At 42.0% G+C, this 22,961-nt stretch overlaps 1 protein-coding gene across 3 annotated transcripts in view; it reads right to left on the bottom strand.

The window, feature by feature from the left end:
* crybg1a (crystallin beta-gamma domain containing 1a) overlaps nucleotides 1–22,961 on the bottom strand; it is a 37,583-nt gene that overhangs the window by 994 nt on the left and 13,628 nt on the right. The window contains exons 2-22 of one of the 3 annotated variants that reach the window (XM_058615714.1): nucleotides 22,453–22,594; nucleotides 17,567–18,921; nucleotides 15,200–16,218; nucleotides 8,841–14,374; nucleotides 8,226–8,264; nucleotides 8,014–8,132; nucleotides 7,677–7,854; nucleotides 7,374–7,513; nucleotides 6,343–6,469; nucleotides 6,228–6,263; nucleotides 5,399–5,559; nucleotides 5,182–5,308; nucleotides 4,911–5,056; nucleotides 3,752–3,878; nucleotides 3,609–3,638; nucleotides 3,397–3,509; nucleotides 2,770–2,902; nucleotides 2,524–2,663; nucleotides 1,116–1,239; nucleotides 861–1,019; nucleotides 45–207 (exon numbers count right to left, since the gene is read on the bottom strand). In XM_058615714.1, coding sequence (XP_058471697.1) covers nucleotides 45–207; nucleotides 861–1,019; nucleotides 1,116–1,239; nucleotides 2,524–2,663; nucleotides 2,770–2,902; nucleotides 3,397–3,509; nucleotides 3,609–3,638; nucleotides 3,752–3,878; nucleotides 4,911–5,056; nucleotides 5,182–5,308; nucleotides 5,399–5,559; nucleotides 6,228–6,263; nucleotides 6,343–6,469; nucleotides 7,374–7,513; nucleotides 7,677–7,854; nucleotides 8,014–8,132; nucleotides 8,226–8,264; nucleotides 8,841–14,374; nucleotides 15,200–16,218; nucleotides 17,567–18,921; nucleotides 22,453–22,594 — 10,112 coding nt within the window. Of the gene's footprint in view, nucleotides 1–44; nucleotides 208–860; nucleotides 1,020–1,115; nucleotides 1,240–2,523; nucleotides 2,664–2,769; nucleotides 2,903–3,396; nucleotides 3,510–3,608; nucleotides 3,639–3,751; nucleotides 3,879–4,910; nucleotides 5,057–5,181; nucleotides 5,309–5,398; nucleotides 5,560–6,227; nucleotides 6,264–6,342; nucleotides 6,470–7,373; nucleotides 7,514–7,676; nucleotides 7,855–8,013; nucleotides 8,133–8,225; nucleotides 8,265–8,840; nucleotides 14,375–15,199; nucleotides 16,219–17,566; nucleotides 18,922–19,720; nucleotides 19,870–20,533; nucleotides 20,613–22,452; nucleotides 22,595–22,961 lie in introns of those variants that run through there. The other 2 variants (XM_058615715.1, XM_058615716.1) reach the window with 2 other exon arrangements.

Here is a 22,961-nt window from a genome sequence, read left to right as displayed (position 1 = left end):
GTAGGGATTATGTGGGATTATAAGAAAAGATGAAGCTCTCTGACCTTTGACTTCCAGGACCAGATCAGGTTTGAAATGGCAGTGCACCAGGCCGTCAGGTGTGATGTTCCACAGCTGATTTTCCTTGCCTCGCTCTGGGGAAACACAAAGTCGACTTCCCGCCATCACCACATTGCTCGAGGTCTCCAGGCAACAGTCCTCCACCAGCTGGAGACGGACACAGGAAACAGGAGTTAATTTGTAACTACAGCTTAGTTTTCCTTACTTCCTTAAAGTCTGGTTTAACCAGTTCTCATATTCCTGAAATCATTCATTTTCTAAGTGCAGAAAAATACCTGCAGTGTCCTGTAGTGTATTTTACTTTTAATGTTTAATCTCAATCTACACTGCAGTAAATACAAATGGAGATCCAGGTTGAGTGTTCTATAAATAACTATGTAAAAGGCCTCTGAGCCTCTGCTTACACAAACAGTGGAATTATTGAAGACTGTTAGGAAAACAAGTTATTTCCTGCTCTGCATTATGACAGCAAGACTCCACTATAGGGTTTTATGTCACTAGCTCTGGGTTGGGTTGGGTTTTTTCCTTTAAACACAATTGCCTGTGTTCTTAAGGGGAAAGTAGGTGAAAGTTCTCTGTTGTTGTTGCATTTTTGCTCGGTGCAGATCTTCTTTGCAGACAGCTGCAGTGCTGGTCACTGGGGTGCAGTTCTGTGTAGTACTGGACTTTTAAGGCCATACTTGTATGGAGACGCTGACCGTGTTCACTTTTGTAGTTTTAATAAACTGGCGTAAATGTCATTTAGAAAATGAGCGGACCTGTGTTTGCCAGTTTTATGTGCCGCTAACGTCGTTGAATACCTTGCAGGTGAGCTGTCCGTCCCGATAGAGCCAGATCTGCTCGACTCCTCCCGTCTCCTCCACAGCCTGAATCCTCATCAGTTTAACGTCGTCCAGAGTTCCTGTCAGAGACATTATACATCCTGTCTCCCTGTTCCGCAGGCAGAAGTACGTCTGTTTCTGTTGGCGGAAATGCATGTAGAAGCATGGGTTATTATTAAGTATTTGTTTTCATCCACGAGAAGATCTCTCATTTCTCATCTCTCCCTTTTATACCTGAAGTAACGGACGCAGGGATCCCAGCCGCTGCCAGCCGTTTAACTTGCACAAGTCGGTGACTTCACGCGGCTGAAGAAGCAGCTGTCGACCACGGTAGTTGCTGCCTTCATACAACACCCACCTGGAGAGGAGACAAGCAGCCGTGTGTATTAGTTAAGCTTTTGTTTCTCTATGAGCTGCAGCTGCTGTTTCAAAAACAATTTACCGACTTGCTGGGTTCCTCACATCTTTGACGTGTTAGTTCTAAAAACTGAGCTAACACCGTTTTTGGGAATTTCATGAGTCCCTGTCAAACCTTTTGAAGAATATTTAAATGCTTTTTAAAATTCTTCAACACATCAGTTGCTACGAGTAAGTTAATCAATCCTTTAACCCTTAGAACACAGAGCATTTAGGCTGCTTTTTTCCATTACTATGTTAAAACATATATACAGGGACTATAAGAATGTGCAATATAGTAGTGCAATATTGTATCCTCAGCACAACCTATTTAACACACCTGAGCAAAATGTACAACATTTTTGAAATGTCACATTTCACAGTTCACTTTGCTAGTTTTTATGAACAAAAATAAAATAAAAATGGTTAATTTTGTGACTTCTGCACAAGTAGTACAAGTAGTTTGCTATATAAAGTTAATCAAAACACATAAGGAGACAAAAACACACAGAAGCCTGAAGATATGATCTGTAGACACACACCCCAGGACGTCCATATAAGGAGTTGTGTGTTATTCCCACGTCAATATACCAAGGGTGCGCCTATGGCACAGATCTAAGGGGCAGATATGGGTTAAACTGTAACCAATTTCAACGTTAACGACATAAAAGTCATGAAAAAAATGTCAACTGTTCTGATTTACAGAGCTGTAGCTAATGTGCTTTTCCTGCTAAAACATGTCAAATTAATATCAATACTGGATTTTCTTTGGTCAATGCCAAGGACGAGCTAGTAGCTACATGTATTCCGTGTATTGTGTCAGAATAACACGGTAAACAAAGCCTAAAGTTACATTTACTTTTTATTATTGTATTTTACTGCACTTTTATTATATAATGTACTTTTTTCTTACTGTTGTTACCTGTAGGTGTGCTCTGTATTGTTTTCTGCACTGTTCTGTGTAACGTATGTGTATGTGTGTCTCAGGGAAACAAGGCAAGACTTGTGTCTTAGACTTGTGCTAACTGTCTTTTCCTTTCACTGTCATAGTTTCTTTGCCTTTACTTAAGTTGCCATGCTAACCAGCTAGCCCAGGCCTGTCCCTTCCCATAATACCACTTTGTTGCAGGAAGACACGGTGACTTCCACCATGACTCAATTCAACCGGATGATTTAAAAAAGAAAAAGCTGTTTAACAGCAAACACTGACATATGGCACCAAAAATGTATTGTTTTTTTTACATACGTTCCTCCCTCCACCAGCACAGATCGTATGCGTGTGTTGAGGCTCATCAGCTGCAGGTTCACGGCTCCGCCGGTCAACACCACCCTGCGACCTCTGCAGTTAGCCTTGCTGAACAGGCTGATGGAGGGCAGCGAGAGCTCCTGAACATACAGTGAGTACATACATCGTTTATATTCATCTTCACATATCCAAAGGTCACAAGTATAGCATTCCATATGCTTTTCTATATACACCCATCATACTTACGTGTCCAGCAGTGTGTATGGAGCGGATGGTGGAGTCCGAGGACGGAAAGCCCATGGCCACAGTGTTGGAGTATTCTCCCTCCTCCAGCACGTACATGTTCTCTGTGAACTCAGCTCCTTCATAGGCCACCCAGCTGACACAAATACAAATATAAAACACATTTAACACCACTATTGACCAACTAGAAAATCTGAAAGTGATACTTCAGGTTTTTTCACCCTTTCTGAAAATATGGCTGCCAAAGAAAACAGATTTTAGCCATAAACTGAGGATAGATATGCAGCTTTATCTTGCTGTTAGACGGTCTTTTCTGACTGGAAATTAAAACATTTGTAAACATCTCACTGTCTACAGAGAAAATCTATGTTTTTTAACATTTAAACAGGAGCTGCTCATTGACTGTTGCTTCATTTATCTCAGTGAAGTTGTCAGCCAGGTATTAAGAAAGGATGAGTTCCTCGTTTCAGGCGCACCAAACTTCAGAAAACCTAAACTATCCCTTTAAAATTTTTAATACACTGGTTCTTAAGTGACTTGTTCACAAAAAGGTTGGTATAAAATCCCCAACTCAGAGACACTTGTGAAAATCAACATAAATCAACAATGTATTAAGTGTGCTGTGCCTACCTGCCAGTCAGCACCTTACAGGACTTGGGCATGAAGTCTTCATCCAGAGCTGCTGTGCTCTCCTCCAGAGCCACCAGCCTTCCCTGGAAGTCTGGCTCAGAGTACAGCTGCACCTGTAACACACAATAAAGTATGTCCAAACCACTTTAGTGACCCTGCAGACACACACAACCACAACAGACATGGTTAAGCCTTGAGGGGATGGAGGATACCTTGAATTTTGGAGAGCCCATCAGCAATTCCTACAAAACAGGGAGGATATAAGTATAAGAAGAAAATAATCACAGTAAAATAGCAAATTTGTAACCCTGTTTTAAACACATCCTTTACTATTCATGTTCATATCAGTTCTCACATGGAAGACTGGCTGTATGGATGAGATCTTGAAGTTCTGGGCTCCCCAGTCATCTGGGTTTGCATACAGGCCTTTCTCCAGCACATAGAGCTCTCCACCAAATCCAGGCTTTTCAAACGCCACCCATCTGCCAGTCGCACAACAAAACAACAACAACAACTTATGATAAGAAACACTGCAGTGCCAGAAAGTAAAATACTGATCAGATTATTGCTCTAATTACTGCTCTGACTCAAAGGGTGAATCAGAATAAAAACAGGAGGATTGCAAAAGAGCCCAGGTAAAACAAACAGCACTCAGTGAATGTTCAAGCTCAGACAAGCAAATGGCTAACTGATTAAAAAAAAACCTGCTGCTTTTGAAGAGCTTTAATTAGGATAAATCATTGACTTGACAGTAATTTCACAAACTGTACAGTAATAAAAAGTCCTTTAAGGCAAAACTCGCCACACATGGCAACCACCAAGGGCGACGCCCCTGTGTGCTTACAAGAGCAGGCTCCAGGCTAAATGAAGGATGAGCCATCACTGCACTTTGTTTGGTAACGGGGGGGGAAAAACTGAACCAGAATCACCAGTCAAATCTGGTGAAAACTGCTTAAAAGGTTTGCATGAAAATACAAAGTACGTCTGCTGTACACGTGTGAGGTGACACTCCCTTTCCTGGTCTGAGTCACAGACACGGAGGCAACAGAGGAATATTAAAAGTGATGGGATGAAACTTGTCAGGACACACAATCATCAAATTTGGGGGAAAATAAATGCTAAAAAAGAGTAAAGAGTAAATCAAAAGTAAGAGAGATCAAATGAACGCTCAGAAAGTAAACAGACATATAAGATAATGTCAAATAAAACAATACATTTTGTTATTAATAAAAATAACTTTGATTGAAGGCTACACTAAAAGGGTCGGTCTTGAGTTTACTTTTAAAATTATGAACATTTAGTGCTGCCTTCAGGTCTTCAGGGAGACTGTATCTACGAATGTGGGCCAAAACGACCAGAACCAGAAGACCTGAGGGTTCAAAGGGTTAAAGTATCTGACTGGAGTTGAACCACGGACACAGCAATTATGTGGAATGCATTGTAAGCATTTAGCTTCCAGGACACTCCCTCACTTCTGATTTTTAACATGGTAATGGAAGTTTTTTTTAACTTACACTCCACTCATGACGTTGGCAGACTGAGTCTTGGTCCCGTGGCTGATGCCCTCCATGTTGAGGACAGGACCAAGCAAATTCACGTTGAGACCCAGCTCGTCACAGTTTCGCTCGCTGTACAGTTTAACGTGTGGAGACTGGAAATCCTTCAAAAACACAGAGGAATCATTAGAAAGCGAAAAAAGAAAGTTCTCTTGTGCCTACATTTATTTTTTAGTGTAAGCAACAGAAGGTTGGGCACTGTTTTAAGACGTGTGTCAAAAACACTTACTGTGCACACAGGCCGGAGGGACAGGATCCCATCCTCAGACGCTCCCCAGTCACTGTAGTGTGGATACTCTCCCTCCTCTAGAATGTACTGCTGGCCCTCAAAGTCTTCCTCTTGATAGCCCACCCAGCTACACAGACCAAATGAAACGTGTTATTAAATATGAATGAATTACATATGATGGTTGCTGGGTCTCATGGTAACTTTAGCAGATACTCACAGACCACTGAGGACCTTTATAGAGCCCACTGTGGGCAATATTTTCTTATATTTGTCACATTTAGATGTTTCCTCTTCTTCTTCTGTTTCTTGCAGACTGTACACATGGCTGTCCACCTCCATGCACTCTCCATCAAAGTTAGGCTTCTCGAACAATAAAGCCTAAACGGGGAAGAGCGGGACGGTGGTGAGTCTCAGCTGCACACAGACGCCTTACACATGTTATTACTGTTTTTGCAGAACACCAATCATTGCACAGATTAAAGGTCCAGTCTGTAAGCATAAGTGACATCTAATGGTGAGACTGCGTAGTGAAACACATAGTTGACTCCTCTGTTTACCCCTGTCTTGGAATTAGCTGCGTGTCAGGGAGCTCTTTCACGATATTCTGCGTTTCCTTTTCCTTATCTGTTTTATGTGGGCGGAGCCATTTATTTTAAGTTTGCATATTAAGACTCAGCTTCAAAACAAAACAAAAAAAACAAACCGCATGTCTGTTCGGAATGCTGTAGAAACATGACAGCAAGCTTCTCGTGTGAAATACATATTAAAGGGTTAGTCATGGAACAATGAAACCATTTTCTTTCGTATCTCACGTTTTTGCCAGCACATCACTTCAGGAGCGATAGATTTACGACAGAACGTGCAGTAAAACGAAGGCGCCCTGCTCTGTGGCTTCATAGCCATTCATGAACTGCATCTACTCTGAGAGTATCTTTCTCTGACTGGTCAAACACATACGCAGCTTTGTAAACAAAAAAGCAGAAGCAGTGTGTAGTTTCAGACACTGATGGACACAGCAGTTGTAATAAAAAAACAAAAAAACACACCTTGACTTCGTGAGGGTTCTCCACTCGTATTGCTCCCTGAAAATAAAGAGACAACACAACTGTCAGCTGAAAGCAAGTTGACAACATAACAAAAAAATATATAATGTTACTTTACCATGTGTAGAGGTCTGAGGGAGCTGATGAAGGGCTCAGCGAAACCCCAGCTCTCTGGACAGGGATATTCTCCCACCTCTAGAACTCCTACAAAACCTCCAAAGCCTGGATCACTGCACACCAACCAGCTACACATGTACAGACAGACAGACAGAGAGACAGACAGAGAGAGGGGGGGAGGTGAATGTAGTGACATATAAAGTGAAGTGGACTGATTATTAATCTGCACTGAATTTCTGTATCCACATGTTCACATGAAAATATATATATATATATATATATATATATATATATATATATATATATATATGTATGGGAATTATTGATCCTAGTCTCGTGTGTTGTGATGTTAGGTTTGGGGCGGGAGGTGAATGTAGTGACATATAAAGTGAAGTGGACTGATTATTAATCTGCACTGAATTTCTGTATCCACATGTTCACATGAAAATATATATATATATATATATATATATATATGTATGGGAATTATTGATCCTAGTCTCGTGTGTTGTGATGTTAGGTTTGGGTGTTGCCTCAGAGGATTTAGAGATTTCAAGTCTCCACCACATGTTCACCCTCTCCACTCCATGTGCTAACCGTCAGTTATCAGCAACAGTTCAAGCAAAGAGCACAAGCCCTACCCTACAGCTCGCATTCCTTCAGAGACAGAAAACAGATGCTGCCCACAGGCCGTTTCCCCCATAAAGTGTCCACAAAGTGTGCATCGCTGTGACCTTTAGAACGGCCAGTTAGCTGCATAATGTTCCATGAGCAATGAAAACAAAAGATGAAAAATGCAAAGTGTATGAATAGTATTAAATAATGTTAATAATTAATAGCATTAAATAATGCAACAACCTTAGTTGCATGTATACAATTTAGTGTTGTTGTACTACCAGCCCTTATAGGTTTATCTTTAGTTCATCCTGCACATTTTTTATGTATTATAAGTGTATAAATTTACATTATATATTGTTATAATACAATCGTATGTTCCGTTAGTGTAAATGAGACCTGAGGTTAAGTACTTACACGCCTGAATGGACCTTAATGGAGCCAGTGGTCTGTGGGATCCCATATGAGCCGATCTCTACAGTGTCGTCGCAGTACGACGCCATCCTCCCCATCCCATTGACCTCTGAAAACAGGTCAATCCTGGGAACGCAGTAGTCCTACACAACACATCGTAAACATTCACGTGTGTGAGAAATTCAGCTTCATAATTAACAAAAAAACAGATAAATTCACTATTATTACAGTATGGTGCATGTTTGTGGGATTTTAAATGATTAAATGCTGCTTTTTTGTTTTTTAAACTCATCTTAAACGACTTACTCTGACTGCCAATCGGATGGAACCTATGACCAGAGGTGCAGTTGGAACAGGCTGACCATTCTGGTCCATTGTTGTTGGAGTTTCCTCATCGGCCCATATGTTCACTATCTGCTCGGTGGGACCTTCCTCGAGGGCGATGATGCGACCCTGGAAGCCAGGTTTTTCATACAACAGCCAGCTAAAGAAAGACGAAGAGAGAAAATGACCCCCATTAATGTCAGTGCGTGAATACATGAAGTTTGGAAAACTGTAAGAAAACAAACTGAAAGGATTAATGAACACTACTACTCAGAAAAACTAAAAAACAATTTGTGTCGGCAGCAAAAAATAGCCTTACCATCCTCTAATGACTCTGACTGAGATGACAGGAGACAGCTTCAACGTGGTGGCATCTTCCACGTCATGGAAGAACTCCAGCGCTTCCCCTCCAAACTGAGCATGTTCATGTATTACAATCTGGATAAAGACAAAAAAAATGTTTTTGCAACAATGGGAATTTTCCATGCAACAAAATGTTCTCAAAAATACAGAAAAAACATATAATCATACCTTTCCAGGCCTTTTGTGGATGCCTCTCACTGCAGGGACCTGTGAGGAAATGTGACAGTTCAGTCATTATCTGTATCTATACGTTAGAATCAGATAAATGTTTCATACATTTAAACTATTATTATTTATTTATTTAAGTGAGGACACATAATGCAGGTTGTAGAGACAGACAGTGAGTATTTAAATGAAGCTGTAGATTGGCTGCATATCAGCAGTCAGCTCTAAAACAAGCACATATATTGTTAGTATCTCTGGAGATAAAACTACATTTTAATTTGTGCCCATCAACTGCAAAAAAAAATACAATGAGTATTCTGTTTGCATGAGTCTACTGTATTTGCATTGATGCAAATAGTCCAGCGTGACGCGATGTGACGAGCTGAGTTTCCTGTGTAAAATTCCAGACCGAGGACATGTGCCGTTCTCGTGTCTACACTTGCAAATGAGTTGTTCCATGGCCATAATAAAAGAACAGGAAATGAAAGTAGGGTGTGTGCGTCACCATGGAGACCAACGAGGTTATACAGTGTCGCTATTTTTTTGTATCAAAGCCCAGCAAGTTCAAATCCATTCATTACTACTCATTCATTTTTGATTGAATATTCAAATGCTTACCCTTTTCTTCATTGCTCGTCTGTGTTGGACGGTGGTTGGAGGCGGTGCAGCAGAACCCTGAGGGCCCATGTCCATTTCCTGTCGTTGTGATTTCAAGGCCTGGTCTTTAACTGTACTCTGCTCTGAATTGAGTTCAGTTTGAGGACTCTGTGAGGAGCCAGGAGAGGCCTCTGATTCTTTATTTGACATCTTGAAGTATTTCTCCAAATGATCTGGCAGCTTGATCTCTGAGAACATGGGAAGAGGAGGAGGAGAGGAGGAGGAGGAGGAGGAGGAGTCAAGTGACTCATTTATTACACTTTTACCACTGCCGACAAGAGGTCCTTGATCCTTCACACCCTCTTTATCTGCTCCACCACCGTGCAGAGGTGAGTCAACACCCTGCTTTCCAAGAGAGGCCGAGTCTTGTTGGTTTGTTGAAAAAGAGCTACTTGAGCCAGAGGTAGTTTCCTCTTTGGTCTTCCTGGTGGAGCGTAAGCTGGAGAGGATGGACATCCTTTCAAGTCTTGACGAGAACTTCCCAGGCTCCTCTCCGTTGCTTTGTTCCTCTTCATTTCTGGCTTCAGAAAATGAATTTGTGTGTCCCCCCTTTCCTTCCACCTCATCAAATGATTTGTTTTTGTCTTTGGACGTGGACGGGGCATTACGTTTGTCCAGACTCCGTCCTTCCCTGTTCGCTGCGTTTTGTTTGATCACCATAGCTGGTGAGGGATCCTTGAACAGTTTGTCTTTTTTCCTTAAGCCAAACTGAAATTCATCAGGATCAAATGTCTTCTCAAAGCGGTCCTCCTTAATGGCTGGCATGGCAAACTGTGGAGATGGGGACTTTTTACGGACGTGCCTCTTTGGAGGGAGGGAAAAGGGAATTCCGCCTTCCTTGATGCTCCTGATAAAATCATCAAAGTCATCAGTCTCCACGGATTCATCCTCACTGACTGAGGATTCAAGCCTTTTTTTGTTTTCCTTCTTCTGTTTTTGACGATGTTCCACGTCTAACCAGCTGGATGGAGATTCTTTCTTTAGCTGAGGGCTTTGAGATGGAGCGGAAGACTTTGCTGGCACATTGATTGTTGGCTTCATAGGGATTTGTGGATCTGTGAGGTTTAAGATGTTCTCCTCTTTTAAAGGTGGCAGTTTGTCTTTTAGAACACTGATGGTGATGGACTCTTTCTTCTGGTCTTCAACACTAATGTGTATTTGGTCTAAAATAACTTCAGACTGTTCTCCACCAACTTCTTTGCGAGTCGCGTCTTTTACAACAATGGATTCTGAGTCTTGCTTCATGTCCATCGTGGACGTGTTTATGTGCTGATCCTCTTGCTTTGCCACTTTCTTCTCGTCTTGAACACATTCTTTTGTCGAGCTTTTCGGTTTCTGCATCTTGTGACTCTTATGACCAGCAGTGAAGACGCGTGATTTTTCAGGTAATTTAGCATCTGCTGATATTTTCATAGATTCAGTCTTTGTTTCCCGCTCTTGGCAAACGTTTGGAGCTTTGGAGTCTGTGGATGGAGCGGTGGTTTCTTCCAATTTCTCATTGTCCACATGTTCACCGCTGAAAACTGAGGACATCTTGTCTTTTTGGTCACCGACCTTAGAGTCAACTTTCACAGTTGCTGACAGATTCTTTGTCGATGAATCCTTCGTTTCAGTCTTGTCTTTTATTCCCTCGTCAGTCTGAGTTTTGTTGTTTTCAGACTTCACTTTTTGAATATGTTTTTCTGAGCTTCTCTCCGTTCTTACTGTTTGTGTCTTCTGCTTTAGGTCAGTATGTGGTTCTGTAGTGTTCTTATCTTGGTCACTTACAATTATGGGCTTTTCGATCCGTTGGTTGTTCACGTCACTGTTGGCGTTCACATTATCCTCAGTTTCAGTGTTGTTCTTTGTATCGTTGCTGCTTATGGAGTCAAGTTCTTGAGTTGAGTTTTCACGTGTCTGCTCCACAGCTTTTGTTTCCTGTTTTGGTTCTGGATTAAAAGTTGGTTGTTTGGACTCTGTTGTTGTCCTCTTCTCTCCCTTTTTCAGGCTCTTCATTTTGTTTCCAACAATTATAGGTGTCTGGTCCTTAGGGGAGCTAACTTCTATGTCAGTGACTGCTGTCTCATTCATCAAACTGTCTAAAGAAGAATCCTTTATTTCAGTCTTTTCATTTGTAACTTCAGGTTTGAGTTCTTGAGTCGCATCTGTTTCTCTGCTCTCTTGATCTTCAGTTTTAATTCTCTCTGTCTCTGGACCTTCAGCTTTGGTTGATTTGTTTTTATCCATGTTATCGATGTCCCCGGTGTCTTTAACAGTTATGGACTTCTGATCTTGGACATCTTTAATGTCTGCATTAACAACTGACGTCTCACTCACCAAGTCCTTTTCTGATGTAACAATAGTTTCAGTCTTTTCTTCAATGTCTTTATGAGCATTCTGAGCTTCAGCGCTAACTGTTAGCACTTGTTGGGTTGGTGCCATTTGCAAAATGTAACTTTTTGTTGTTTTCTTCTCTGGAGCGTTTTGTTTCTCTGGTTTCTGCTCAACTGTAGTATCTGTACGTGTGGATTCTGCTGATCTATGAGCATTTTTCTCTGTCTTGTCAATACTTTCATCTTGTAAAATGTCACTTTTTGTTGTTTTCTTCTCCGGAGCTTTTTGTTTCTCTGGTTTCTGCTCAACTGTAGTATCTGTACGTGTGGATTCTGCTGATCTATGAGCATTTTTCTCTGTCTTATCAATCTTTTCATCTTGTAAAATGTCACTTTTTGTTGTTTTCTTCTCCAGAGCTTTTTGTTTCTCGGGTTTCTGCACAACTGTAGTATCTGGACGTGTGGATTCTGCTGATCTATGAGCATTTTTCTCCGTCTTGTCAATACTTTCATCTTGTAAAATGTCACTTTTTGTTGTTTTCTTCTCCGGAGCTTTTTGTTTCTCGGGTTTCTGCACAACTGTAGTATCTGGACGTGTGGATTCTGCTGATCTATGAGCATTTTTCTCTGTCTTATCAATCTTTTCATCTTGTAAAATGTCACTTTTTGTTGTTTTCTTCTCCGGAGCTTTTTGTTTCTCTGGTTTCTGCTCAACTGTAGTATCTGGACGTGTGGATTCTGCTGATCTATGAGCATTTTTCTCTGTCTTATCAATCTTTTCATCTTGTAAAATGTCACTTTTTGTTGTTTTCTTCTCCGGAGCTTTTTGTTTCTCTGGTTTCTGCTCAACTGTAGTATCTGGACGTGTGGATTCTACTGATCTATGAGCATTTGTCTCTGTCTTGTCAATACTTTCATCTTGTAAAATGTCACTTTTTGTTGTTTTCTTCTCCGGAGCTTTTTGTTTCTCTGGTTTCTGCTCAACTGTAGTATCTGGACGTGTGGATTCTACTGATCTATGAGCATTTGTCTCTGTCTTGTCAATACTTTCATCTTGTAAAATGTCACTTTTTGTTGTTTTCTTCTCCGGAGCTTTTTGTTTCTCGGGTTTCTGCACAACTGTAGTATCTGGACGTGTGGATTCTGCTGATCTATGAGCATTTTTCTCTGTCTTATCAATCTTTTCATCTTGTAAAATGTCACTTATTGTTGTTTTCTTCTCTGGAGCTTTTTGTTTCTCGGGTTTCTGCACAACTGTAGTATCTGGACGTGTGGATTCTGCTGATATATGAGCATTTGCCTCTGTGATATCAATATTTTCACCTTGGTCTTTGTGAATTAAGGCTTTCTTATCTGCTTGATTGTTACCTTCAGACTGAGGAGTCTCATTTGGTAAACTCTCATCTTTTTTATTACCTGCAGCATCCGGTGTGATAGGGATTATGGCTTTAATTTCTGCATTTTGTTTTTCCTTGACATCATCCGCATGTTTTTCTTCCTCCTTTGTGGTGACATTCTTGACTTCATCCTCAGTCAGAAGTAGTTTGGGCTCCTGTTCAGTCGTCATCTGCTGCTCGGCTTGCCGGGCTTCCTCACCACCACTCTCTTTATTTTCTTTCAAAACAATCGCATGATTTGAATCAAACGCACTGGGTGTAGCTTCATTAAATTCACTCCTTTCTTGCGCTGCCTCTGTCCTCTTCTCCTCCAGGGCGTCTATATCTACCGTCTGCTGTCCGTCCTCTGAGTCAGACTGTAGACATTTCTCTTCTGATGTTGGATCGTACTCTGGTTTTGAAATATCTTTTTCTGTTTCAGCCTCGTTGGTTTTGCTCTCGAGCTCCTCTTGGCAACTGTGCCGCGAGTCCGTGTTTTCCACTGCTGTCTCGTTCAGCTTGTCCTTTGGTTCTGACTCTTTCTTCTGACGTTCAAACCTTCCTGCCAGTAAAAGAGGCTCTTTGTCTAACTTATTTTCAACATTCTTGGGTACTTTACAAACAGTCACAGTCTCTGTTTGAATGTCCAAATCCTCTGGTGGTTTTCTGCCAACCTCCTCGTTAGTTTTCTCTTCCACCTCAAAAATGTTCACTGACTCTGTGACCAATGTGGAGGACGGATCTTTGTCAATAATTGCATTTACTGTTTGATCCTTGATTTTTATCTGCTGCTCTATATTGGCCAGGTTAATGGGAGTGGATAAAACGGCATCCTTCAGCTCAGCATCTTCATCTTTTAAGCTCATTTTAGCAGCACAACTATTTGAGGTCATCTCTTCTGTAGCAGTGACCTCTGTTGTTTCTTTTAAAGAGACACTATCCTCATCAGAGTGGGTCATTATGTCACAGCGATCAACCGCAACAGGTTTGGCCGACATATCGGTTACGTCCTCCTGGGCAGGGATTATGTCAACCACTGCAGGCTTTGGCTCATCCTCCTGACTGAAATCTGGTTTTATTTTTCTTATTATCTGGGTTGTTTCTAAAATATCTTCTCCTTGGGGAGAACTTTGTAGTACTAGCTGTGTTTGCTGCTCTTTTGTTGTGTCATTGCGTTGTGTGTCAGATACTTGTTCAGGTGAAATCTGCATTTTTGTTTGAGGTTTATCTTCACGCTGTCTTTCCTGGCCGTGTGCCTCAGCGTCTTTGACACCAGAGACATCAGTGGCTTCAACAACGTCACTGCTGGACAAGAACGTAGACACTGGGTCTGCTAATGGTGTGATGATTGCATCACGGTTTTGTGTTCGCTGAATTTTTAAAATCCCGCTCTGTGATTCATTTTCTTCTAATGACTGTTCATCTGAAGGTTTTATAATGTTGTGTCTGTCATGAGTGACACTGTCCTCCACGTCATCAGATGCTTTGACTGCTGCTGCCTTGTCAGAGTTCTGACTGGAGTCCACCGTGTTTGCAGAACTCTCAGATTCTCTCACATTTTTGACTTTCATTTTGTTGGAGCTTTTCTGACCCAGCGTTGGAAGTCTGCTCACAGATGATAAGGGATCAGCTGGATCCTTCACTGGACTCTTTTGCTGTTGTTGTTTGATGTTTTCAGTCTGTTTGGAAATCCTGGAGGTTTTCTCTGGCTCTGCAGGAGGTGCAGAGACACCTGGGACGGAAGTGTCACTCTCCTCATGGCTCCTTTTAGGGAGGTGTTTGGATGGTTTTGTTGAAAGCATTCCTCCTGTTAGAAACACATATGCACACAGTTTTAATACAAAGAAGTAAAAAGGTCATCTTGGCTAAATGCAGTTAAAAAAAACAATAATAAACACACAATTAAAAGTATTAATTATTTGCTTAAGAAGGGCTGGTGGGTGGATTTTGGCCCTGTTCAGATCTGGTATTAACAACCTTGCTTAGTGATCCACAGCATCTTCAAATCCAATCACCTAAATTTGAATGGGAGGCAGTCTGGGACACATGTGGCTAAATAAACACATCTGCACAATACGACTGGGTAACGAGATGCATCTAGAGTGCATTTTTAAGCCATGTTTGTCAGGACGCATGTTGTTATGTTTGGGTTGAGTCAGACGAGCTGTTTTATTCCGTTTTTAATATTTAAGCAGTGCAGAACTTAACCAGTGTGTAGCTGCGGCTTCATGTTTACCATAAGACATTTTCCTGCATGAGAAAAGTCACTCAGCTGAACTTATTCTGCCAGCTCCCTGCTCAATTTCTGGACAATGTTCAACTGAGCACATGTTCTGCCTCCTGCATGATCCAAACATATATCACCTCTTACTTAAATCCAGAAAATCTCATGCTATGTTTTTGTCGAGTAAACCGAAGCTCCGTGAAATGTACAGACACAATTTTCCAGACTTTATCCTGGGTTTGTGTCTAAAAACATTTAAACAGTCACGAAATTTGGTATCCGTCTAATCCAACTTCCCAAAAACTCCCAAAAATCCAGGAGAGCCCTGGACAGAGCTGATCTTTTTAGTATCTTTTAGGGGATTTAGTAATAAGACACGGTAACAAGTACTAGAACACACCGTCTCACCTTTCATGGAACTTTGAGGAGGGGAGGAAGGTGCGTCACGACCACGTCTCTCTGCTTCATGCTTATCTGACGTTCTCTCCGCTCTGTCTGTCTCGGTCTGCGCAGGTTTTTTATAGCTGGTGCCACTGACTTGTGTCGTATCATCCATAGTCTTCCGTGTCGGAGATGAAATAGGTAAGCGACTCTTTGATGACGGGGAGGCATTATTCTCCAGATGGCTCTGTGACTGTTTTTTCACATCCACGCTTTCCTTTCCAGGTGTGTGCACTGTTTTAACAGCGCTCTCCCTATGATCTTTCTCCAAGCCATTTACCAGGCTAACAGAGCCACTGTCCCCCTCTGACTTTTCTTTAAGCTTTGTTCCTTTCCTGAATATGCTTTTTGTGGGAGAAACTTCTCCTGACAAAGTTTTCCCTCCCTTTGCTTCATCAAAACTTGGTTTCCTGCCAGCTCTGGCCGGAGTGACCACAGATTTCAAAGAGTCTTTGGTTCTAGTTTGCTTTTGTAGTTTAGAAGTGACCACTGAGGCATCGGTGGCTGATGTTTTATCTGGCGTCCCAGGTGATTTCACATCAGCATCTGACACTGCCCTTTTGGGGATTTTAGACTTTGAACCCTCTGTAGTCGAAGAAACACTGGTGCTTTGATCTTTTAAAGTCGGTAACATAGAAACTTTTGTGCCGTCTGTGGAGACTTTTGCTTTCACTGAGACACTGTTGGTTTTGCTTCCAGCAGCAGAGGTTGGGGTCTTTGCTCCAGTGGCTTTCGGCCCTCCTTTAGAGGCCATAGCCTGGGTTGACTCTTGGCCTTTTTTGCCAGACCCCGGTGCTTGTGGCTGCGGTCTGTGCATGTCCACATTTGCAGAGGCGTCCTCGAGGTCGGAGCACACTGAGTCAGCTCTTCCTTCAGCTAGAATCTCAGATGTGTTTGGGTCACAGAGTGCAGTCTCATCTGTTGTTGGATGTTCAAGGTTGGTTTGCTTGAGCTCTGCAGTGCTGTTGCTTTGGAGGCTTGGCACTCTGTCAGAGCAGGGAGACAAAGAGAGGGAAGACAAAAGTTTCAATAAAGTGTCTAAATAAGAAACGGCAGATATCCGTTTAGTTATAACAGTGTTTTACAAATCAGTAAGTCATGACACCAGAGTGGGTCGCAGATGTCTGGGTGAAAAACAGGTTTTCGTGGGAGGTTTTTCTTCCTTGAACGAAGGACACATACTTTCTCATATGGCCGTGCACATTTGTACACTCACGGCCGTCGTTGTCATGACAACAGTGGCCGTCATTTCAGGGGGTAGTTGCAAAGTCGGGCATTTTTAAACATGGCAAAACAAGCAACACCAACAAACCGACTGCAATAAATATAGGTTTTCTAACGTTGAGGGAAAAAAAAAAGAAAGAGGGTGCCAAAACCACAGCGTGTTGTGTGCAATGAGCACTGGCAAGTGAAAGCATGAAGCCATTAAAATGAAACTCTATTTAGAAACTTAAAGGCCCTTTTGTTGCACTTTACTTGTAATGGAATACATATTAATAATGAAGTACTTGATTTACTTAAGCTTAGGTAATCAACATGCTTTTTAATAAGTACCATTATTTTAAGTGACATAAAACAAAAATAATAAGTGTATCTGTGTCTTAAGTTGCTCTATAATAATATATTTTTGGAAAAGTCACCACTCCAGAGAAACTAAAGGGAAACATTTTTGTTAAACTTTAACTCTCGCTCTGCTTGGGTTTAAACTTCACTTCTCTGCAGCAGTCGTGAAAACATAAATCAGTCCCATGATTTAAGAGGTATGCAGGCAAGCAACACCAACTTTAGCCTGGAATGTGAAGTAAAAGTAAAGTTTAGTGTTAGTCATTTGTTAGTCCTCTGCAAGCACCATCTTTATTTTTGCAGGGCCTTTGTCTCTGTGGCCATGTGTCTGAATGCATCTGCGTAATCCTGAAGTCAAACATGCAGTAGTCACCAGTCGCCTGTCAAGTTCTGTGATGACTAACTTATTCAGGTAGCGTTCAAGTAGAGTATAAACGCCATGTGTAAACACGGCAAAGACAATCTTCACTTCAACTCAACCAAGATAAAAAGTCTGATTCAATATCACTACTTTAATTGTTTTAAGGGATTTTAAACACACTCTGCGTTCTTTCTGTATGATTAGATGGACAGTATATAAATATTTCAGTGCCTCGGTGCAGCTTTAGCCTGCATTGTTCTCCTCTGGTACAATGGAGCCTGGGAACTCGGAGCTCAGGTTGCATGCCAGCTCAGCTCTCTTTAGCTCCCCGGCATTCTGTTCTTCCCAGCATCAAAGGGCTACTAAACACACAAACCACAGAAAACACATTCAAATAGAGAGATACTCACTGATCTGAAGTCTTTGAAGGTGAATCTCTGCTGTGCTCCGCTTCACTCGCCTCTAAACTTGACTCTGGGCTAAGATTCACCCTCTGGGCAAAAGCCCTGTGCTTCGAGGGCAGATTGACAGTCTTGCGCGTGACACGGTTTTCTCTGGTTCTGCGTTTCTCAGGAGGAAGTGAACTTTTCGTTGAGTCTGTGCCAGTGGAAGGCTCCTCTAGCTGCGCTGAGTTTGTGTGCAACTCCCCCGTGGTCACAGCCGGGGTTGTAACTGCTTGTGGCAGGCTGCCACTGGGCGGCGGAGTCTCTGGGGGGGAAGAGGGGCCGTCTGCAGTTACAGATTCATCCTCAGGAATTACTGTGACAGGTATAGCCAACACGGGAGGTGAGTCTGCTCCAGAGCCCTCCTCCCTTTCTGTCAGTACATCCCAGTCTTGCTCCCCCTCCTCTCCCAGGTGTGTTTCCACCCAGATGGCTTTGTGAAGCTGTACCGGAGAATCACTTCTGGCTAATTCCTCTCTGTCAGTTGAAGGGCCCCATGTCGTGACTGTGGTTTCCCCAGAGAATATCCTCGCTCTCCGTTTGTCTCTGGAGTTGTCCTTCTCTTCATCTTCCTGTTTGTTTGTGGTGACGTGTGAGGTAGAAGACTGGGATCCTAATCTTATTCCTGTCAGAGCACTGCTGTGCCCTTTCTCTCCGACCGTCACAGACGTTTTCTTTGATGCTAAGCTAATGGACGTTAAGTTGGGTGACTTTGGACCGTCGGCTGTGATGGACGGGGATTTTTTAAACGTTATCAGAGTGGTTGGACTAATTGCGCTGTCCTCACTGGGGCCCTCCGTGTTTGTCAGAATGCGTTCTTGTAACTGAACGTGCAGCTTTTTGTTGACTTCCTCCACCACTGACTCTGTGAAGCCTAAACCTGAGCTCAGATCAGCAGTGGTGGTGGTGTCAGGGTCCAGGAGGGTGGGAGTCACATTCCCAGAATTCTTTTCACCTGTGGCCGTGCTGATCCTGCCCACGTAAACCTCCCTCACGCTGCTCTGACCACTGCTGTTGCTGTCCGCAAATGGGAGGTCGGCCTCGTCTATTATCAGAGAAACCACGCTCGCGGCGCTGGGACTCGAGCCTCGGCTGCCCGCGTCGCCTCCATCTGCTCCCGCCGTGGTCTCACTTTTTCGGGGGGGAGTGGGCGTCTTCAGCCCGTCCTGCTGCTCATACTCGGGTGAATGCGGAGACATCGGCGGGGACGCAGTGGATCGGTCATCACTGGAGGCGTTTGAATGGTGCCTACTACTCTTCTTTTTCCTGGAGCTGAAGAAGTTGCTGAGGCGATCAAACACTCCCTTCTTCTCCTCCGAATTCTAAAAGTGGAAAAACGAGAAGCAAGACAGAAAGACAAACGTTAGTGAGGGCAGCAACTCGGTTCTCCCTCAAATATGGAAAGTCCAAAACACAGACAGATAACCCCCGGGTTACCACACATTTCCTTTAGGGCGCTGCAAGTAAAATATTGACTTTCACAATTACATCTTTAAATAAAATACTGTCTCTCTCTCCGGGCTAGAAGCTCAACAAATGTCCTGCACCCTCATTTCAACTGTAAAAATATTTAATGTAAAAATATACAAACATGATAAAAGCAACAAGAAGAAGATATGAACAGATAGTAAAAGCAAACAAATGTATATGGACTTGGGTAAACGGCTGAATTGTGTAACAAAAACCTTATTGGATGTTGGATTTGTTTGTCTTTTTTAAGCTGATTGTGTTTTTACGTCACTGATTTTTAGGACACGTCTGGTTGGAATTTTACAGACAACAGAACAGGTACGAATAACTAGATATACAAAACAATGTTGCTTTGGTCACTCCTTGCATTATTACTTAAAAAACACAAGTTGAACAGGAAGTATTACAACTTTTTACCCGGAGTGAAACAGCAGCAGTGACTTCAAAATTGTGTCGTCAAAAATAGACCAAATATCTTTGTGCGTCCATGAAACTTTTAAAGAAAAGGGAAAGGGAAAGGGAAAGGGAAAGGCACCGTGCAGTCATGACACTCACCTTTCCACATATGGTGTAATAGGTGTAGTCATAGTATCAAGAGCGCATGTTAAGACAAGAAGCATGAACCATGCTGTAAAAACCACAGTAACCTACCATTTGGATTCCCTGAAGTCTAAACCATTCAATTCCTTTGGAGTTAAAAAGTTAATATAATCCTTCAAACCGCCTGTATAATTAAGAGAATAAAAGCCAGCGTCCTCCTTCCTCCAACTTCTTGTGTGAGCTACATGAGCAGATGAGCTCGTTCTACAGTGTCAGTGTCCCAGCTGTGAACAAAGTGCCTGACTAGAGGGCATGGCCATTTGCATCACAGCGACTGTGTGTGTGTGTGTGTGTGTGTGTGTGTGTGTGGGGGAGAAAAAAAAAAAATTGTGAAACACGGATCACATGGCAAACAAGTGAAAGAAATTCACTCAATCCAGGGACTCTGGAAGGGCGTGGACTAGACTGCTGGAGACGGCCCCACCCTTCCACACACTGAGGCAGGGAAATCAATAGCACGTCTGTTATCTAAGTCTGTGCCTGTTGCTTAAGAAGAATTTAAACAGGATCAGTCGAGACTGCAAGAATGAAATCACTTAGATACGAGCTGCTCAGGAAGTCCTGAACATCCAGTCTATATATACACATATGTATGTATATAGATATATATCTATATAGATGTATATAGTATATAGATAGATAGTATTAAGAAATACATGTCATTTTTCTGCTATAAAACCCCAGACTGCAGCTTTGTCAAACACATCATTTCACTGAGTAAACAGCAGGTTAGGGCAAAGCACAGGCGGGTTTTCCAGTTAGTGTCTAAACAAAAGGAAGGAAATGCACAGAAACAGTGTGCTGGCTTGCGTCTGCCATTGTTTTGTGATTCCTCGTTAATATATCAGAGTTTTAAGACTGTACCTCCAAGCTGTTTTGATTCATTCATAAATCTGCCGTGCTGAAGTGAAGAATTCAAGCGTGCCGTGTCCACTCCGTGTACGTTTGGAGTCTTGTTGTTGGTCTGTGCGAGAGCGACTACAGCAGCATTAGCTCTGCTCTGAGCATTGTCTCAGTATTTACTCATAGCAGAGGTAAATGTCAGGCAGGTGGAGGAACCCACGCGTCACATCAGCGTTCACGCTGACTCACTCCTTTATCAAAGATTCAGTAAGTACACACACACACACACACATGTAGGAGCAATGATGTTTTTCTCATTACTGATAAATACTGCAGGGTCTTTTTTTAATCTGCATATGCGTATTAGTTTTTTATTACACCTTAATACCTTGTGTTATAAAGTATTTCTTTGACAAATTACAACACGATGTCATAGAGGGAACGCCAAAATAAACACAATGACATTTAATTAAAATGTGTGTTTATTTTAGGAGCTGTCAGCACGTTGGCTGGGAAAATTAACGATGTAATAAATTTGAATTTGTTTTTAATACAAAAAATGCATTTCTTTTAAGATTCCACTGCTGCTCCCCGAGGCAGCTTTTGAGCAAACCAGCACCAACAGCACCCGCTCAAACTGAAGGCAGGTTGGTGACTGCTGTTCCTGTTATTGTTAAAATAAATGCAAACGTGTCTTTGAAGAGCAAAAATATCATTCCTCTCAGTGCACTTCCAAGAGAAATTCTAAAACCTTTTCATTTTAATTGTGAAGTTTAGTTCTTTTCCCCCATAACTGCAGAGCAAAAGCACTCATGATTTCACATGGATTAGATTATTGCAGCTGTAAAATGGAGTAAGCAGCATTTTACTGTTCCCACAACAACATTATATCATACACTGCCTGGCCAAAAAAAAGTCACCACCTGGATTTAACTAAGCAAATAGGTAAGGGGTTGCTGCAGTTGGTCAGGTCTAGGTTCAGCAATGTTCTGTGCCCAAAGAATGAGGTCAGCTGACTACCTGATTATACTGAAGGACCAGATTATTCCATCAATGGATTTTTTTATGCCAGGATTCATCAGGCTCAAAGTGAAAGAATGGTTGAAAAAGGACGTGGCGTGGTGAAAAAGACATCTTTTTAACCACAGAGTCCAGATCTTAACCTTTGGGATGTGCTGGAGAAGACTCTCCCATCATCAGTACAAGATCTTGGTGAAAAAACGTTTGAAACACTGGACAGAAATAAATCTTGTGACATTGCAGAAGCTTATCGAAACAATGCCACAGCGGATGAGTGCCGTAATCAAAGCTAAAGGCGGTCCAACGAAATATTACAGTGTGTGACCCCGTTTTTTTTTTTGGCCAGACAGTGTATCTGCTGTCGCTGTAACAAAACGCAAACAATAACAGCTTTAAGTGTTTTAAACTGACCCTGGTTCAGTGTTACCCTTGAACGTGTTGGACCTGGTTCTGGCAGTTTGTAATTTGACTGTCAGTAAGTTTCACACTTGTCACAGTCTTCCTTCCTTCCTTCCTTCCCTCCTTCCCACTCATCTAACTTACACAGTACAGGAACAAAGGTTCAAGGTACATTGTCCTTATTGCAAGTCAGAAGTTATTTTATGGTAACGTTGCAAAATCTTGCATTATATGTATATATATGTAAGTATATGTATATATATACAGTATATATATATACATATATATATACACACATATACATATATATACATACATATATCTTCTAAGATCATCATTAACTCGCTTAACGCTTAAATCATAACCCAGTCACTACTAATAAGGACAGTGAAGTAAGTACAATATTTGTCTGCAGCAGCAGGTAAAAAGAAGTTAATTAAGTAAGTAAGTAAGTAAGTACAAGTCGTGAGCTGTGCACCCTCTTTAATCCAGCAGTGGTAATGAAGGTAAAAATGACCAACCTTGTGAGATTTGGAGGGTGAGTTCGGGCTGTACGGCTGAGTCATGTCAAAGCTGATCATGGAGTTGCACTCAGAATATGGGTCCCAGTCCGACTCAGTCTGGAAACTGCACTCAGTCGTTACGCTCATCTGGTCAAAGCTCCTGGACGAGCGAGGCAGGAAACACAGGAGAGAGAGAGAGAGAGAGAGAGGGACAACAGAGGATGTTATGTCATCATCAGCTATTGTTTCACTTCTCACTGTATGAAGTGGTTTGTTTTCATGAGGCCATCACTTTGTCGTTTACTTATTATCAGTTTGAAAAATGTGTGAAAAAGATGTTTCTCATTTCCCACTTTTTACAGTGTAGTTGCAACAGAGGTTGCTGTGTTGGTTTATAGGGGGGAAAAAAAGCTGACTCAGCTTCAGAAAGAGGCAAGTTCAGTTGCTGCTGAAACAAGTGAAATGTGCGACGATCCTTGATTTCCTCCCATGTTTGTGTTGCGATAGAAACACACAGACTTTCATGA

The sequence above is a fragment of the Solea solea genome, chromosome 18 (genome assembly GCF_958295425.1).
Source record: "Solea solea chromosome 18, fSolSol10.1, whole genome shotgun sequence".
NCBI classification, from domain to species: Eukaryota; Metazoa; Chordata; class Actinopteri; order Pleuronectiformes; family Soleidae; genus Solea; species Solea solea.
Note: the sequence above shows the minus strand (reverse complement) of the source record. Positions and strands in the feature narration are given on the sequence as shown.